Source organism: Phoca vitulina, unplaced genomic scaffold (assembly GCF_004348235.1).
Source record: "Phoca vitulina isolate PV1807 unplaced genomic scaffold, GSC_HSeal_1.0 scaffold17, whole genome shotgun sequence".
NCBI classification, from domain to species: Eukaryota; Metazoa; Chordata; class Mammalia; order Carnivora; family Phocidae; genus Phoca; species Phoca vitulina.
The window spans coordinates 27,522,035-27,540,958 of record NW_022589720.1 but is presented as its reverse complement, the minus strand read 5'-3'; the positions used below and the strand labels follow the sequence as shown (position 1 = coordinate 27,540,958).

The 18,924-nt window shown below is 38.1% G+C and overlaps 1 protein-coding gene across 1 annotated transcript in view; it reads right to left on the bottom strand.

The window, feature by feature from the left end:
* SPEF2 (sperm flagellar 2) overlaps positions 1–18,924 on the bottom strand; it is a 165,936-nt gene that overhangs the window by 129,825 nt on the left and 17,187 nt on the right. Inside the window, 7 exon segments of the mRNA XM_032415247.1 lie at positions 2,509–2,697; positions 5,779–5,965; positions 10,724–10,788; positions 12,258–12,398; positions 14,770–14,919; positions 14,921–14,944; positions 18,446–18,698. Of these exon segments, the coding sequence (XP_032271138.1) occupies positions 2,509–2,697; positions 5,779–5,965; positions 10,724–10,788; positions 12,258–12,398; positions 14,770–14,919; positions 14,921–14,944; positions 18,446–18,698 (1,009 nt within the window).

Here is an 18,924-nt window from a genome sequence, read left to right as displayed (position 1 = left end):
GGAAGAAAACCAGGAGTGCTTCCACAGCAGAACTCAACAGAAAGGGACCATGTAATAGCAGATTAATAATTAATATTAATAATATGAAATATTATTAATAGCCTGTATCATTAACAGACTTTTTATTTTTTAATTTTTTTGAATATTTATTTATTTATTTGAGAGACAGAGCGTGAGAGCAGGGGTTGGGGCAGAGGAAGAGGGAGAGAATCCCAAGCAGACTCCCCACTGAGTGTGGAGCCCGATGCAGGGCTTTATCCCAGGACCCTGAGATCATGACCTGAGCCGAAATCGAGAGTCAGATGCTTAACCAACTGAGCCACCCAGGCACCCCATTAACAGACTTTTTAAATTTGTAATAGGTTTAAAAGTACTTCTAGAATTCTCCTCCTTCTCCCACCACAAATGATAACAAAAACTAAAAAACAGTAAAAAGTAATAAAAACAATTTAAAAAACTCTCTTCTTCACAAAAGTGAAGCAGTAGAATTATCTGCTGTGGGGAACAAAATCTGATTTGTTTATTTAGTGCATGAGACTAGGAAGAAAAGGTAACAGTGTTCCTTTGGCAACTTCAATTCAGTATTTATTTCTTTGGCTCCTACTCACACACCAGCCACTGCTGATGTAGGAGGTAATAAATTCAGTGTTTGCGGAGATAACGCGTGAAATCAAGCCACCTCACAGAGAGGGGGGCCAGGGAAGCAGATACCTCAGCTTTAAGGAAAGGCACTCATTGTGAGAGGATGGGATATAATTTTTTCAGATGCTACAGAACCTCACAGTTCTGTCTCTGAGGCTCTAGCAGGCCTGAATATTCCAGTCCTCTGAAGTCGGTTCAGGCCTAGTTAAAGAAAAAAGCAGGTAATTCTTCTCATCACAGTGAGCCCAGTCCTGCTATAAATGCTTTACTATTCTGTACTTCATTAACTGGGCTTGAAGCAAACATATTTTTCAACAGGCACTTAAAAGGTTAGCTAAACACATCATTTCTAATGTAAGCAAATGCTATTCAACCCATTCAAGTTCACTCTTGTCAAAAAAGAGGGATGAAACAATTATCCAGATAATTCAGCTCTTAAAGAGAACACTTGAGATCAGGGATCCTACAGCTCAAATTCATGGAGCCATGGAGGTATAGTTCTTCACCCCTACCCCTAACATTTCAGCTATGTCTATTCTACAAAAGGCAAAAGCACCATTTTCCTGACTTTCAAATGATATTTCTAAAAACTGCATATTTTTGGCAAAAGCTGTATTTATTTTCATGGAATATCACAGTGTAAACCACAAATCTGATAAATAAAGCATTCCCTTCCTATTTTCTATGTGGTTTTCTCTTTTATTCAGCTTAGCTTTGTGACTATTTTATGGCATTAAAGACAGGCTATATAAAATGCCACTCACATGAGTTTTGTATTTCTTCAATCAAATCTGGACCAACAGATTGAATAAATTTGAACTCTATCTTCAGTAGGAAATAGGCAAGAAGTAATCTACATAATCTATTGATAAAATAGATCTATTTTGATGATTAGAATTCATATATACATAAAGATAAGGAAAAATATTAATGTATTAAATAATCGAAAGATTAGATATTTTGACTTTCAGAGCCATAAAAGGACCTAGACACAATGATACCACAGTAGCCGAGAGCATACCTCTCATCCGGATCTTGGTGTCTGTGTACCATTCTCAAATACGATCAACAAGATCGTACACTGGATAAGTGGCCTATTTGGGTCTGGAGGAAGGAATAATACACTATGGGCCTGATAAAATCCTGTTTTATCAGAAAGCAAGGAATCATTTATTAAAGACTAATGGTATCTTATAAAAAGGAGGAAGCTTAAAAGTGCTCTCACTGCCTGAGAATGTTCACCTAAAATAACCAACACCAATACCATCCTAGTATACTTAGCAGATTTTAAAGGAAATTAAAGCTCTGTATACATCTAGAAAAATGGAGTAATCACACAAGGAACTGAAAATTAGATTATCATTAATCGTTTTGACAATAGCACTTTTACCTAAAGAAAATGGAATAATGTATTTAAGATATTCAAGGAAAGAAAATGTGAACTAGGGATTCTATATACAGCAAAACTGACAATCAGGTATAAAAGTTAAATCTATACTGTTATCAGTATACAATACACAATATCCGATACAACATACGTGGAATATTGTTCCCTGAGCCCTTCTTGAGGAATCTACTGGAGAATGAGTTTCAGGCAACCAAAATTACCAGAGAGACATAGACATAAAGATGGGTGGTGAACATCAAATATTGGTGGAATCAAGACTAGAGGGGGAGAGTGTAATATGTAGAAGCTCTATGCGCTGCCAGTGTAGTTACACAAAAATAAAAATGGGAAGGTAAGAGAGAGATCATATAAAAATTAACTCTTTTTAAGTGACGGGCAACTAAATGCAGTTTTGTTTACCTTGACTTGGTAGAAAGGATCAAAAGTAACCTTAGATTTTTAAGGGAGCTATTGTTTACCGCTTCTCGATCAAGAGCATCCTGGAAATCTTTAAGTCGTCTTTCTTCATATTGTTTTTCTCGGAAAATTCTGTTCTGCCATAAAACTTCCTTTTCATGCCGAACATGCATCAGCTGCACAGCGATCCTGCGCTCCTGCTGGGACTGCCGCATCAGCCGATTAATCAACTGCTCCTCCCGATACGCCTCCTGAAAACACCATTGGAGGAGCCAATTATTTGTCAAGGCCATGTCCAAATTTCCCATTGGGTTAAGAAGCCTATGTATAAATAATGTGCACAAGGCAGAGTATTCCTCGGCATCTACTTCTGTCATTTGATTTAAATTTGAACATGGCAAAAATCAAGTTATAAAAATGAAGATTTCCAACAAAGGTTGTATCATTTTGGTATCTGGAAGCACTATGATCTTGCAAGTCACAATGATTTTAAATGAATTATTACTTTGTTTAAAATCCAATGAAAAATAAATTAGGTGACTGTTTTCAAGGTTTTGTAAACAAAGGATCTGATTCTCAATTTAAAAGCATGTTTTCAGAAATTTGAAATTCCTGAAATAAGTACTGGTTGTAATTACAAAAACAAATGCAGACTTTGGCTGAAGACGCAGATCTAGTTAGTTGCCAGTTTGGATATCTCACTACCTGTGTGAGAAAAAGCTGCAATCTGATGGAATGGGAAGACTGGAGCAGAGTCTAAGGGGTCATGACCTACTGTTTGTCTCAGAAAATCTGATTGGTTGTAATCTGAAAGAGAAACTAGATGCATTCTCCTGGCTCTCTTGTCTATTTTAAGAGAGTAGAAGGGGAGTCAGTATGTGAGCAGTGGAAAAAAGCATTAAATTGGGAATCAAAAGCCACTGCAGCTCCAGTCTTACCATTAACTGGCCGTATGGCCTTGGACAAGTAACTTGGATTTTCAGGGCCGACTGCTTGACAGGTGAAATGAGGGGTTTAGGTGGAAGGTGATCTTCAAAGCCCCTTCAAGCTCTCATTCTGTCTAAACAGAGACATCATGTGGAAGGAGGAGGTAATTAAAGTTCTCAAGGGGGAAGACATAAAAGAATGCTTAAACATTGGAGTTGTCCATTTAACACTCAACAATCCAACTATTTAGGAAGAAAATCTAGCATTATTAATGATATTGTTTCAAATGATCTCTGCCACTATGAGATTATGGGGGAAATATCCTATATATTTCCAGAATCTGGAGGCAAATAATAATAACAACACTCTATAGTAAATTCCAAAACTTGAACCTGGGAATTATATAAAAATGTAGATTAAATAAAATTTCTCAACAGAAAATAAGTATGAATTTTTTAGTAACATATATAAGCACAGGCCTCACCCCAGAGCTGTGATTTGAGTTTGATTCAGTAGGTCTGAGGTGAGGTCCAATTATTTACATTATTGAAAATTTCCAGGTGATTCTGATGCTGCTGGTCCAGGAATCACACTGAGAACCACTAGAGTAAACCAATAAACAAATTGAGAGGACTAACAACTTCTCCATGTTGTTTTCATTAACCTTTTTGATAATGTCAATAGATGCGGAAAAAGCATCTGAAAAAATTCAGTATCCTTTCAAGATCAAAACTCTTAACAAATTAGGTAGGGAAGGAATGTAACTCAATATAATGAAGGCCATGTATGACAAGCCCAGAGATAACATCATAATCAATGGTATGATGCTAAAACCTATCAGCTTGCCAGCATTCCTTTAAGATCTGGAATAAGACCAAGATGCTTATTCTCACCGTTTCTTTTTAGCATAGTACTGGAAGTCTTAGCCAGCACCATTAACAAGAAAAAGAATAAAAAGCATCCAGACTAGAAAGGATGAAGTAAAATAGTCTCTGTTTGCATATGATATGATTTATATACAGAAAACTCTAAAGACTTCAACAACAGCAACATAAAAAATCTGTTCGAACTGAAAAACAATTTCAGTAAAGTTGCAGGATACAAAATCAATATACAAAAAATCACATATATAAAAATGTGTTCCTATATGCAATGAATAATCTGAAAAAAAATTGAGAAAACAATCCAGCATAATTGCATAATAGCATCAAAAATAATAAAATATTTAGGAATAAATTCAACTAAGGAGGTAAAAGATCTGTGAACTAAAACTATAAAACATTGATGAAAGGAATTGAAGAATACACAAATAGATGGAAAGATATCCCATGTTCATGGATTAGAAGAATTAATAATGCTAAAATGTCCATAATATCTAAAGTAATCCACAGATTTAATAAAATCACTATCAAATTTCCAATAGCATTTTTCACAGAAATAAAAAAAAATACTAAAATTCATATGGAACAACAAAAAACTCCGAATAGCTAAAGCAATCTTGAGCAAGAGGAACAGAACTGTAGGCATTCTTAATTTCAAAATATACTACAAAGTCACAGTATTCAAAACAGTAGGGTAATGGCATAAAAACAGACATATAGACCAATGGAATAGAAAAGAGAGCCCAGAAATAAATCCATGCTTGTACAGTCGACTGATCTTCAACAAGAGTGCTAAGGCTACCTAATGGGGAGAGGACGATCTCTTCAACAAGTGGTGCTGGAAAAATTAGATGTCCACATGCAGAAGAATGAAAATGTACCCTTAACTCACACTGTATACAAAAATCAACTCAAAATGTATTAAAGACTTACACATAAGACCCAAAACTATAAAACTACTAGAAGAAAGTACAGGGGGAAAAAACTTCTTGACATTGGTCTAAACAATGATTTTTTCTTTTTAATATGACCCCCACCGCACAGGCAACAAAAGCAAACATACACAAGTAAGATTGCATCTGACTAATAAGCTTCTACACAGTAAAGGAGACCATCAACAGAGTGAAGGGGCAACCTACAGAATGGGAGAAAATATTTGCAAATGTACATTTGGTTAATATCCAAAGTATGTCCTTTTTGGTCAGTATTTTTTTTTTTTAATTGTGGGAAAATATACATGACGTAAAATTTACCATCTCAACCATTTTTAAGGGTACAATTCAATGGTATTAAGTACATTCACAATGTTGTATAACCATCATCAGATTTTAGATTATTTAGTAAATGTTTTATGTAGATTTATTTTGCTGAGTCTATTTGCTGTGATGATGCGGATGTGTTCTGTTGATATTGATTAAGAGTAACAGATAATAAATAAGAAAGATACATATATGTATGTATAAAAGACTAAATTTTGCAAACTGTCCAGCACTAAATTATTCAAGCAATATCTAAATATTTTACCTCTTGTGCTTCATGGGCTATTAACTGGTCCATTAACAGTCTCCGCCGTCTTTTCTCCCTTTGCTCTCGTGCAAAAGCATCCTCCTCAAGGCGCTTTTGGATTTTTTTAATATAGTCATCATCCGAATAAGTGTTTAACAAATCAGTAGTTGTCTGGCCGGCTGTATCTAAAGAAGTCTTGGAGGCACTAAGGATAATAGTTTTTATTTAGATTTTAAAAAAACAATGCAATCGCATGCCACTACTTGTATCTATGAAGACCTCAGGAAAAGGCTCCCTTGAATGCCCTGTTAATTTATTAATACAAGCATTAAAGCAAATATTAGAACTTCGTTGTGACATCCATAGCTTATCATTAGATTCCATTTGTCGCATTTCTAGACTCTACTTTGGGAGGTCATTAGCTTAGCCTTCTTTCTAAGCCTATTGCCTACTTGTTCTTTCACTTCTCATGATCTGGATTTCTCTCCCTCTTCTGCCTGCTGTCTCTAGGCCTCTTGCCTCCCGTGTTTTGAGTCAAGAGTAAACACATTAGTGATAACCAAAGTGTCAGGGAAGGCATACCTCTAGTCCTAACGTCAGGACACTGAGAGTACTTCCATCCATTACAACCCTCCTCTCCCCCATGCAAATGCAAGCTGCATTATGAACTCCCAGTAACCTTCTGAATGCTTAGACCAGTGGCCCAGCTCGTACTGGAAGGGTGGCAGCTGAAAAATGACTTGCTCGTCATGCCACACTGGCAAACACAAGACTGACCTAGCCTCTTGCCCAAGTCCTGGAAACCCAAGAAGACCTAGTTCGGTGCCTGTCCTACCTCATGTCCAAAATTAAAGGATCAGGAAGAGCCTGGTGGTGTTACCAACAGAAAGCAAATACACTCAATTTAGTGGGACAATGGTGGCTCAGTACAAGAATTTATAGGTTCATTCAAAAGTTATCTTTAGGGGGCACCTGGGTGGCTCAGTCGTCAAGCGTCTGTCTGCCTTCGGCTCAGGTCATGATCCCAGGGTCCTGGGATCGAGCCCCGCATTGGGCTCCTGCTCGGCAGGAAGCCTGCTTCTCCCTCTCCCACTCCCCCTGCTTGTGTTCCCTCTCTTGCTGTGTCTCTCTCTGTCAAATAAATAAATAAAATCTTTTTAAAAAAAAGTTATCTTTAGAAGTAAAAGATACATTTTTATGTATATAAGGATCAAATAATCAATTCTCATCTGCATACCTCCTTACAAAATAAACAGAATACAATAGTACAATGGTACAAGATGTATCTTGTTACCTGCCAATAAATGTTTTAATATTATAAATATTTTTTTCATGTTGTAAGTTATTAATGTATTCAGTTTAAAATACAACTTACTATCTTATTCAAAACCAAGAACACATTAATATGGTATGTAGGAACTAAATTGTCACCAATTCCTATACAGAGCGAAGTATTCTTATAAAGCACAGTTAATTCATGTTTAATGAAGTAACAATTGCATGTCTATAATATAGATCATATTGTGTTATAGTTCATTTTTTGTGCATTTGCTACTCCCAGATGAACTCTGAGCTCATAAGAAAAGTATCCTATTATACTCCTCTCTGTCCTGGTGCCTCATATTCCTGACATGTAGCTGATGTCTGCTCAACTTCAAATGATATGCTAAGAAGTACGATACAGAGTAATTCTTAAAAAAAAAATCACACCCTGAAATTCTGTTTATTTTATCAACCAGGGCTCAACCTTCAGTTGTATTCTGTCATTAAAGAGTCTTTGAGCAGAAATTGTGTAGCTACCAAAGCCTCAGTAAGCTAAAATACAGAATTTAACCCTATTTATTAGTACAATTAAGTACTTATGAAAATTAGGTGGCATAACTTCTTAGATCATCCTTTAAAATTTGTATTATGTTTTTACTCAAACATTTTTTAAAGATCTTATTTATTTATTTGTCAGAAAGAGAGCGAGCACAAGCAGGGGGGAGAGGCAGGCAGCAGCAGAGGGAGAAGCAGGCTCCCTGCTGAGCAGGGAGCCCGATGCAGCACTCGATCCCAGGACCCTGGGATCATGACCTGAGCTGAAGGCAAGCACTTAGCCAACTGAGCCACCCAGGCGTCCCTCAACTGTGTTGTTTAAAAGAATTTGCTTTGGATTGTACGTGGCTTAATATACTTAACATGTTGCTTCTCCTTTATCAATCATTCTGTCCCCCACCCATCCATCTGCTGTCTCATTCCAATTAAGGGCTCAAGAAAGCTACACGATATGTACCTGAATAAATATTCGTTTTCCTAGATGTAGGTTTCTTGAGGGCAATAATTATGTTTTCTCTATATCTGCTTGTCAGGCCTCCACAGAGTTAGTAATTGGGTATGTATGAATTACTAGTAATTGGAAGCTTGGCCAAATTTGTGTATAAAGAGCAATGGCTAGGAAGAGTCTAAAGTAAATCTATGGATTCGAGTGTCACATTAGAGCAGGGAACAACCTCAGCTAAAAAAAAAAAGTAGCAGATAGCATTTATTATTTGTGTTAGAAAATAAAGACAGTGTACACATGGGGGGAAAGCAGCCATGGGAGCACCTGCATTGCTCTCCCCGAGACAATGTTTCATTCTTCCACAAAAGAAAGAAGATGGGACTTGGAGGTGACGTCCCTGAGGAACCATTTCTGGAGCAGGCTGTGAAAGCGGCAGCTGCAGAAATTGCTCCTTGTGGTCAACTTACGAGATTTTAGTGCTTTCTGGAATCAAATAGTGTGAAGTTTTTGAAAGAGCCCAGAAGATGCTTGATTCTAAGCTAAAAATTCAGAATGCACTAATGCAGTGATTAATAAAGGGACTTAACAAAGGCCATACTGTACCATAACTTTTGTTTTCCTTAGAAGTTTGCTCCAGACCTGTGCTTCCCAACATCCTTTATTTGGGGCCACCAGAGAAAATGCCTTTTGTGCAGCATACTGAGAGGGATTTGGAGTCCCAGATGAAGCTTCACAGTCACCAGTGACTGGTCCAGGGAGTCTGGCTGCCCCAGGCCCTATCCTGCTGTTCTGAGAATCGAAATGAGGATGTCTCTATTTCATGGCCCCCCAGTGCTAAGTCTCTGGTAAGACCAAGTGGAGGCTTCTGCAGAGAAAGAACCTGTGATAGACACCACCATTTCCTTCCCTTTTTCGTCAAAACAGAGCCCCAGGTTTATTCAGGAAAACAAAGTATCCAGCTAAAGACTACATTTCCCAGCCTCCCATTCTGCTAAGTGTGGCCATGTGACTGAACTCTGGCCAATAAAACGTAAGCACAAATGTTACCTGGGACTTCAGGGAAGGTTCTTAAAAGGAGCTATTTCAGCTATTTCAGATAACTACTTTTTGCCTATCTTCCTTCCTTATATCTAGAACATGGGCCAAATGGCCAGAGCCCCAGGAGCCATCTTGTATTGTGAATGTGAATTTGAGGACAAAAACCACACAACAGGACAGTGGAGCTAAAGGAAACCCTCGGTCCTTGATGACTTTGGAGCTCCAACACATGCCCTGAGCTGCTTACATTCTCATTTCTATTACATGAGAGAGAGGTCAACTTTAACCTGCTCTTGTTTGGGGTTTCTAAAGCTAATTGATAGAGAGACCTAGGTTCAAGATGGGTTGGCAAAGGCAATAACGGTAAGCAGAGTGCATGTTTGCAGCTGTATTGTACAGGATGATCTTTAAATATTTAACAACTGTTAAATATTTAATCAAAATGGGTGCTGGTGCAGCAATTAGAGGCCACTGCTATGTTTGGTGTTAATTCTGGTTGCTAAATTGTGTGGAAATTGAGGGGTCCCAGGAAAGGGCTACAGGGAATACCATTCACCTACAAGTAACGAAAGTATTTCAGTATTTTAAGATGGTTGCTCTGGTGGATACCATCTGCTTAACACTCCAGAGTGCGTGGCAGGTGAGATGAGTGAAAGAGCTGGAAGAAATCCAGTGGTTTCATGGGCCAGTCCGGGGCGGGTGTGGTGGGGTTTGGGTGGTGGCTACTGGGTGGGTAGGCTTGGATTGTGTTTTCTTTAGTCTGGGGCAGCACGATAAATGGCAGTGGGAATCAGAGTAGGGCATCAAAAGTTTTTGCAGAGGGTAGAAGAAAATGTAATGTATGTATTCTTCATTTTGCTTTATTTTCCTTCCACGCCTGATTTCCTCACCACCTCTCCTTCTTTTTCTTATTTCTCCTCATTTGACTGTTTCTTTCCCTCAGAAATATTAATATGGAACTGATTTATATAGTTTGTGTCCGTTTTTCTTCTTTAACAGAGATTTAGTTCATATTCCATAAAACGTAAGTGAGTAGAATTTGGAAAGTTCCCATTTAAAAATGTGGAAGAACTCAAGTTTCTCCCACCTATGCAGACCTTACTCAATTATCTCCTGTGAGTCAGTGACCCCTAATAGGAAAGAAAAGGGGAGAGTATCTTTATCTTTAGGCAAATGAAGCCCATTAACCAGGCACTTTTTGCAATAAACTCACCGAACTGACCATTTCAGTGACAGTTAAACTCATTCGACAACTTTTTATTGCTGCTCCCTATGTTAAATGCTGAGCACACAACATGAAAGAAACCAACGAGCATCTAATAAAGGCTTTATGACAAATTTAAATTAGTGGTAACTTGAAGCAATTTTCATAAATGCTTAAAAAGTGTGTGAACTTAGGACAGCAAACATAGCATAGAAAAATAAAGTAACTTCCCATCTCATAATAGCCACTTTCCCTCCTGATCTTTACAAAAGTTGTTCATGAACAATTAATCTGAATTTTAGCTCTTTTACCTTCTTTCATATACTCTCTTAATGAAGCTTCTACAAAGTAAAAAGATCTTTGGAGCAGCTATTCCCCATAAACTATTTCTAAGTATTTAAAAGTTACAGGTAGAATAGAATGTAGTTCTGTGATTTTTGAAGTAATTCACATCTCACCTTTCTTTGGCCTGGAGATCCTTTTTTATTAAGGCTTCAAACTTCTTAATCTCATTAGCCACATCCTTTAAAGAAAATTCATTATCAGTTTTCCACCTCTAAAAGCCATTGAAAATCTTCATTTACCATATTCACTTTACAAGTTTCCAAGGTGTTATGCACTACTAATTCAGGCTAATTAGGAGGCAAGATATGAAAAGCTGCATTCTAGAATATTTTTATAATTCTAATTCATTACTTTGAGACTAGGTTAAATATACCTAAAAGAGTGTGAAGCTGCCTTACCTGAATCATTCCATTCACAATTCTAGCTCTGACAGTATTTAACAAAGGACATTTAATGAGAATGAAGATATTCAAAGAGTCTCAGGCCATGGATTTTTATTTGCAATTCTTTTAAAGAAGAATAAGCATTTTTTCGGGATATAAATACTTCTTCAAAAACTGTTGTCTTGCATGTTTTAAATATTTCTTGTGCAACCTTATTTATGCTATTAATTTGCTCTCTGAAGATTAGTTTAGCTCATCCTTTGTCTACTGCAAATCCTTATTAATAAACTTTAATCACCTCAGAGAAATATAAGAATTAAATACGTCTCCAAAATTTGGATCTGAAAAAACCTCTATGGGTAATATTCTTTAGGATCCAAGTACAGGATATTTTTTAAATACTAAAAAATAAAGAAATGTGGATTAACATAAAATGTATTGGATTTAGATATCAGAGAGACCTGTCAATCTCTACTTTACTATCCTGTGGACCAGAGTGAAACATGGCGGCTTTCTGGGTCTCAGTTTCCTTATTTAGAAATTGGGGGAAATAATACAGCTGACATATAGCAGATGCTCAATAAACGGTAGCTATTACTCTTTTCCTTAGGTCCCAGGAGAGAATACCATTAATAATCACTATAGCAATATGCAATGTAGACTGCAGGAATTAGTCTCAAAATGTAGTATTGCACCCCTATGAAACATAAGCAGATGGTATCCTGCTGGAATGACTGACAGCTGGTATGGTGTAATAAAATATCACTAGTGTAGGTATCTTAAATTTAAATACACTGATAGCAAGCAAACCACTTAACATTTGTGGTACTCCTAGAAAAACAGAGCAGCATGGTGAGAAGGAATTGAGTAAAACATACAGTAGGAATGGCATATATATGGTATGTGTACCTTGACTGACACCTCTGTACCCATGGTGATTATGACCCATCACGGCAGCACCATTCTAGAATATTTTTGTGGTGACCACAGAATCCTTCTCAACACAGGAGTCCAGACTGGTACTGTCATTTAATAGGAGTTTCTTATCCCTGACCTACAGCTACATTCTCTCATTCTGAACAAATAACAGTATGATATGGATTAGATATGCACACAGTGGAGGGGTTTTGAATGAGAAGGAACAATGCCACCAATAATCTGAAAAGGAACTAAGAAGTTGGGGGCATTCTCTCTATATGTTTTAGAGAAAGATCATTCTTTCATTAAGATTAACATAACACCAAATTAAAGGATTATCACTTACCTCTGCCTCTTTTTTCTTTTCCATCATTTTTTGGGCCTCAAGTGCTCCCAAAGTACGATTTGATGCAGGTTTAGGAATCTGTATGATAGCTGCTTGGATTTTGGCCATTATTTCATTTTGTCGTCTTCTGCTCAAGCGTTGCTGAATGTCCCATAGATGTTAGTTTAGTTATTCCACTCATCAGAATAACAGGCCATGTTACACACTCACAGGTACACATATATACATTTTTTAGAACTCAGCAATTTACCAATGGACTAGGTGTCACAACTGTGTAATGTTAGGAAGCAGGTATCAATATGACTCATTTTGAAAAGTATGATATTAAAACACAATTTTGGGGGGCACCTGGGTGGCTCACTCGGTTAAGCATCTGCCTGCAGCTCAGGTCATGATCCCAGGGTCCTGGGATCGAGCCCCACGTGGGGCTCTCTGCTCAGCGGGGAGCCTGCTTCTCCCTCTCCCTCTGCCTGCCACTCCCCCCCTGCTTGTGCTCTCTCTCTCACTCTCTCTCTCTGCCAAATAAACAAATAAATAAATCTTAAAAAAACCCACAATTTTGGAATCCTCAAATTATGCCTATCAGATGTGTGTATCTTCATTCTAGGTGATGACACTAAAAGAATAATAAAGGCGCCTCAGATACAAAGAAGAATATAATTCTCTCCCAATTCTACCTTCTGACCTACCCCATAATGTAAAGAGAAAATGCTGTCTCTAAAGATGGTCTGAAGAGAAAATTCCATTTAGGAGATGGTTTCTAGGAGGACTTCTGGGGAACCCAGGAGACATGACAAACTTCCCCCAAATTTAGTCACACTTAAACAATGAGCTCAGAGACTGCTTCAAATATTGAATTAAATACTGAATTATGTGATACCATTATTAGATCATCTCTTCTCTACCTGGGAGTAATTATTTTAAGTAGAACATAAGCAGAAGTGAAAGAAAAAATAGTGAAAATCAGACAAAATATTTTAAAGAATAGATGATTTAAGAAGTAACATGTAAAACTAATCATGATTTTACTACTAAAATATTATATTAGAACTAATAAGATCATTTTTTTCCTATATCCAAAGAAACTTTAATTAACCACTAAAAAGTAAAAAATTATAAATAACTTAATTTTTTTCTTCATTTTACTTTCTAAAATATGAATTTTTTTGTAGTTGCAATATGTTGATCTTTTCTTCTTAAGAAAACCAGGAAGACACAGGCTCTCCCTTTTGTCTTATTTGCTCCCTACCATTTTTTTTAAGTGAGAGAGAGAGAGCACAAGCAGGGGGTTGGGGGTGGGGGGGGGGAAGAGGAGCAGAGAGAGAGGGAGAGAATCTTAAGCAGGTTGCACACCCAGCATGGAACCCGCCGTGGGGCTTGATCTCACCACCCTGAGATCATGACCTGGGCTGAAATTAAGAGTCGGATGTTTAACCAACCAAGCCACCCAGGCGCCCCTGTTTCTTATCATTTTTAACATAATTTATTTCAGATTTAATGGTTTCATATTTCCTTTTTCCCAACTTTCTTCGGACACTTTCTGCATTACACTTAGGACATCAAAGTCAGACAGGCTGGTTCCTTCAAAATTAGAGTCCCAGCATTTGGTCTTGACTTAAACACTACTTTAAGAGTGCCTTGTCTCCTTACCATGCAATGCAAGGGGAAGCCCGGTGCTTTATCTACTCTCTGGCAAGTAATGAGATCATTCCAGAGTTTGTCTCTCATCTTTCTCTCCCTCTGCACAGGGGGCTGACTACATTCAGGATATGTTCATTTCTTATAATTCTAAATATATGAATTTAAAAAGTGATTTATAGTGCAAGGAGAAGAACTATAATTCTTTTGCCTGAGTTTACACATTCCATATATGTAGTCACCTGAAATTCTCTTGAAAATCTTTAATGATTCCACACACCATCACATTCTCACGTACTTAAAGGCATAGGAGATCATTAAAGATTTTCAGAGAAATTTAAGAAGCAGTGGGGAGTTAGTCAAAGCAAGAAGGGCCAGAAAGAAGGCAAGAGATGTTTAAGGGGTTTGGAAAAGGAAGCAAGCAGGATATCACCCCACATTGCCAGGATGAGAAAAATGAGGCAGGACAGGAAAACCAAGGGATTGCAAAAGAGGGAATACAGAGGGGGAATGCCCACTGTACACCCCTTAGTGGGGACAACTGTCCTAAGCCTTCACTGGAGTGGTTAGTAGCAACCCCCCATCGCTGATGCCTCTGAAGCATTAATTTCTACTGGACAACTTAAAAAGAAATCAAGTTGTCCTGCCACTCCAGAGAATGGCAGTTCTTGTTCTTGGTCACAAGGAGAGCTGACGGCAGGAGTGGGAATGGAGGGAGAGTGAGGGAGAGAAAGGTGAGAGCAGGGTGGAGCCTGAGCAAAGGAACATGCAACTTGCGCTACATTAATGCTTATGTAATGTGTACTATAGGCATAAATCGCAAACTGTATACACTATGCACTAATGAGTTTCTGGAAAAATCGTACTATAAAACCTTTTCAATATTAAAACATCTTTGTTCTTCCTTGAGTTTTTGAAATTTTTCAAGTTTCTCAAAATGCATGCGGACAAGATCTTCTTTCATGTGTTTATATTTTTCTTGAAACCTGTGTATAACCCGCATCAGATTGAAATCAGTTTGAAATCAGTGGTATCAGGTTTCTAAGTCTCTAAATGGAGAAAGCAGTTCAAAATATTTCATTATTAGAAAATAAAATGTATATTGTCATTAAAAGCACACATAAAATTTGTCTTCAAAATAAAATTTCTATGAATTACTGTTGTTGATGGTTAAAATAAATTCAAGCCCCATACTAGTCACTCATATCTTTAATTTACATGAAAACAATAAAAACATGATTTGAATCCTTTCTTATAAAATAGTTTCGTATATACTTTTACATTTTTTTGCCCTGAGTTTAATTTTTATTTTTTTTCTGGGTTTAATTTTTAATGAATGGTATTTGAATTCTTAGAGAAGTACATTTTCACAAAAATAATTTTATAAAACCAATCCAACATATAAGAGATAATATAAGAGCCAGATTCCTTCTATAACTTAAGCTACATCCTAGTAAAAAGTGAAGAAACATTAAAACTTCCAGGCCACTGGAAATGAGAGTCTAACAGTATAAGAAAATGAACTTCAAAGATGATTATAAAATGGGGCACAGAGCAACATGGCTAATGGATTTAACTAAAACTTTTATATCTAAAAGTAATCTCCTTAAAAGCTGAAAGACTTACTAAATTTTTTGTGCAAATGGAACTGTTGCTCAAACCATTTTTGGTTCTTGTCTTCTAAAACCACCTCAGCAGATACAGGCACTTACTCAGAAGATCATTTAAGGACCTTTCAGATGACTTTGAGCCCTTACTCACCTTCCTGCTCTTCTCATCATTAAAAATGGCCTGGCCTCCATCTTCACAGAGGCAACAAAAGATGTAAGGTCCTTGAACATCCTACTCCTCTACTTCAACACGTATCTATATCTTCGGCTTAATTATTATCCTCCCCCAACCCAGGAAATACCCACTGAGATATGATGTAGCCTACGGTTAAGTGTGTGGCTCCAGAGTCACTCTGCCTAGGTTTGTTGCAACTTTACCACCTATTAGCTGCATTAAGTTGAGCAAGTTACATAACTCTTCTGCACCTCAGTTTCATTATCTGTAAAATGGGAATAATAAAAGATAGGTATCTTATAAGGCTATTGTGAAGATCAAAGGAGATAATATATATACACTACCTGGAACAGGGCTTTGCACCTCACTACGTACAACCAATAAATTTGAGTCATAACTATTATTATGTAAGACACCTGCATTTTCCTCCATCTGGTATCAAAGAAAAAGGCATGCCTAGTTCTTTCCTAAGATACCTCCTCCTCCACCTGGACCATCAGCTGCATTCTCCTTTCTTCTCCAGAGGACCTTGTTCCACTTGGCTCTCACACCAGTCATCTCCTGCCACTGGTTCTTTTTCTCAACCAGCCAGTTGTCCCAGTCTCTATGTCCATAAAGGAAACAAATAACTGCACATTTCTCATGAACTTCTCTCTTGCAGCCACTGTTCTTACCTCCACATTCCTTGAATGAACAGTCTATGCTCCTGGCTGCCTCATCTCAATTTACTCTTCACCTCACCACGTTCCACACTACTCCACTGAAATATTTTTCTCTCCCGAGTATGGAAGCTCTAAGGGGGTGGGGACTTTTCTTGTGTTGATTGTTGTGCAAATGCCTGACGTACAATAGGAGCCCAATAAATATTTGTTCAACAAATGAATGATTGACTCTGGAAGGTCACCGTGGCCAACATTAAACACAACGGTTTCTTGTTGGCCTCAACTACACAGCTCTTTACCGCACTTGCTCCTGTTGACTGTTCTACACTTTACAAAGAATTTTCTCGTATATTGTTTCCTTAAAACTATATATTAAAAAAAAAAAAAAGCCTAACCCTGGGGCAGGTAGAGATAATCAATCTTGTTTCAGCATCTGGGAAAATGGAGGCTGAGAGTGTTCCAGGGATTGGCCCAAAGTTACTCAGCTTTGCAAGTGAAGGAGGCAGAAGGCAAGACCGAGTTCTTTGGCTGTAAGCCTAATCTGATTTCCAGCTCTCTGTGGGTGCTGAGCTCCTTCTGCCACCAGGCTCGTAAGGACATCCACTAAGAATAGACAAATCTGAAAGTGGAGATAGCCCTCACATCTATTATGTCATTGTGTCTTCAGAAGTTCAATTTAAACATTTAATTATTTCCATTTCTATTTAATGCATTGGATCAGCGCAGCACTCCCTTTTATCCTAGAGGCCTGGAAAAGTTAATGCACTTCATTTGCCATAACGAAATAACAACAGGAACTGGAGAGAACTGTCAACTAAAAAGTTGTATCAATCAGTCAAAACACTCTTGATGAGTATTTGCAACGTTCAAAGCATTGTACCAGGCATATTCCTTGAACTGGAGGGACTAAAAATCTTGTGAGGCCACATGACAGATAAATCATGAGAGTTAGCCACTCTGAGCAGCAGGAGGCTATCACCAGAGAGCAAGAACTACCTGTGCCCTAGGAGTTCCACAGGAAGAATCCATGTGTGCTGGGAAGGTTGCACAGCAGCGGATGGAGAAAAGTTTGTGGGAAGAGGAGAGATGAAAAGTGTGAGCTTGGGTGAAAGGGAGGGAAGAGCGGAAATATACAAGAGCTATTCAAGGACAGGCTGAGGATCAGTGTAGAAAAAACACTCGGGCACCTGGGTGGCTCAGTTGGTTAAGTGTCTGCCTTCAGCTCAGGTCATGATCCCCAGGGTCCTGGGATCGAGTCCTGCATCTCCCTCTGTTTGTGCTCTCTCTCTGACAAATAAATAAATAAAATCTTAAAAAAAAAAAAAAAAAAGAGGGGCGCCTGGGTGGCTCAGTCGTTAAGCGTCTGCCTTCGGCTCAGGTCATGATCCCAGGGTCCTGGGATCGAGCCCCGCATCGGGCTCTCCACTCGGCGGGAAGCCTGCTCCTCCCTCTCCCACTCCCCCTGCTTGTGTTCCCTCTCTCACTGTGTCTCTCTCTGTCAAATAAATAAATAAAATCTTAAAAAAAAAAAAAAAAAAAAAAAGAAAGAAAAAACAGACTTTATCCTGAGGACTATGAAGAAACACAGAAAGACAGATTGAGCCCGTTTAGTGAAAGATCTTGAATGTCAGTCCAGGTTGGAGAGAGGATATATGCAAAATGGAAGGTTTCTGAGCAAAAGAACCCCATGCAAGTGGAATTTAGGAAAGATTCATCCAGCAGTCGACTGAGCTCTGGCAGGAAGCCGGAAGCCCGAGAGACATGTTAGGAGGTTGCTGCAGTAGTTCATGCAGGGATCTCAGCAGACAGGACAGGGCCAGGGCCAGAAATGGAAAGAGAGGAGCAAGGCATAAAAACACTGCAGATTAGGAACAAACAGAATTTGAGAAACTATTGGTAATGTGGATAGGATGGAGGGAGACATCAAAAATGGGTAAATGAATTGAAAATATTAATACAAAACAACATCTAAGTATGGCCAAGAACATCCATAAGGGATGCCATAGCTACCCAATGGGGCTTCTTTGAGAAGGCAAAGTCACTGTCATTTTTCTTTCCCAGGTCTTAACACTGTGATATGCTTCTGTCTCTTTGTGTACTTACGTCTCGAAAAGCCTCACTTTTCATGCTTTGCTGTCTGATGTTTGCCGGGGGTTGCATGGATTGTATTTCCGCTCCAGTCAGTCCACTTTTCTTCTTTTTCTGAAGAACAATGTACAACTGATACAAAAGTTTTGTTGCCGCCCCAGGCTTTTCCGTGATGATGTTGTGGGCCACATTCTGATCAAACTGCACACCCAGAAGGTGAAGTGTTGGCTCCAGGCGAGAAAAATTATTAAGTTTGGCATTTGAAACTCTAGGCATTAAAATAGTTTCCATAATTAGACACTGCCACTGAATTAAAAACAAACAACAAAGCAGAGGCATTATCATGATTTACTATTATGAATTATTCCATGTTCTTTTCAATATACCATTCCTCTCTAAAACTACTCAGGCATGTAAATACATTGAGATTTTCTACTATCCTGGACTCCACCCATTTATTTCTCTTGAATGGTGAAACTAAAACTCATTTTATA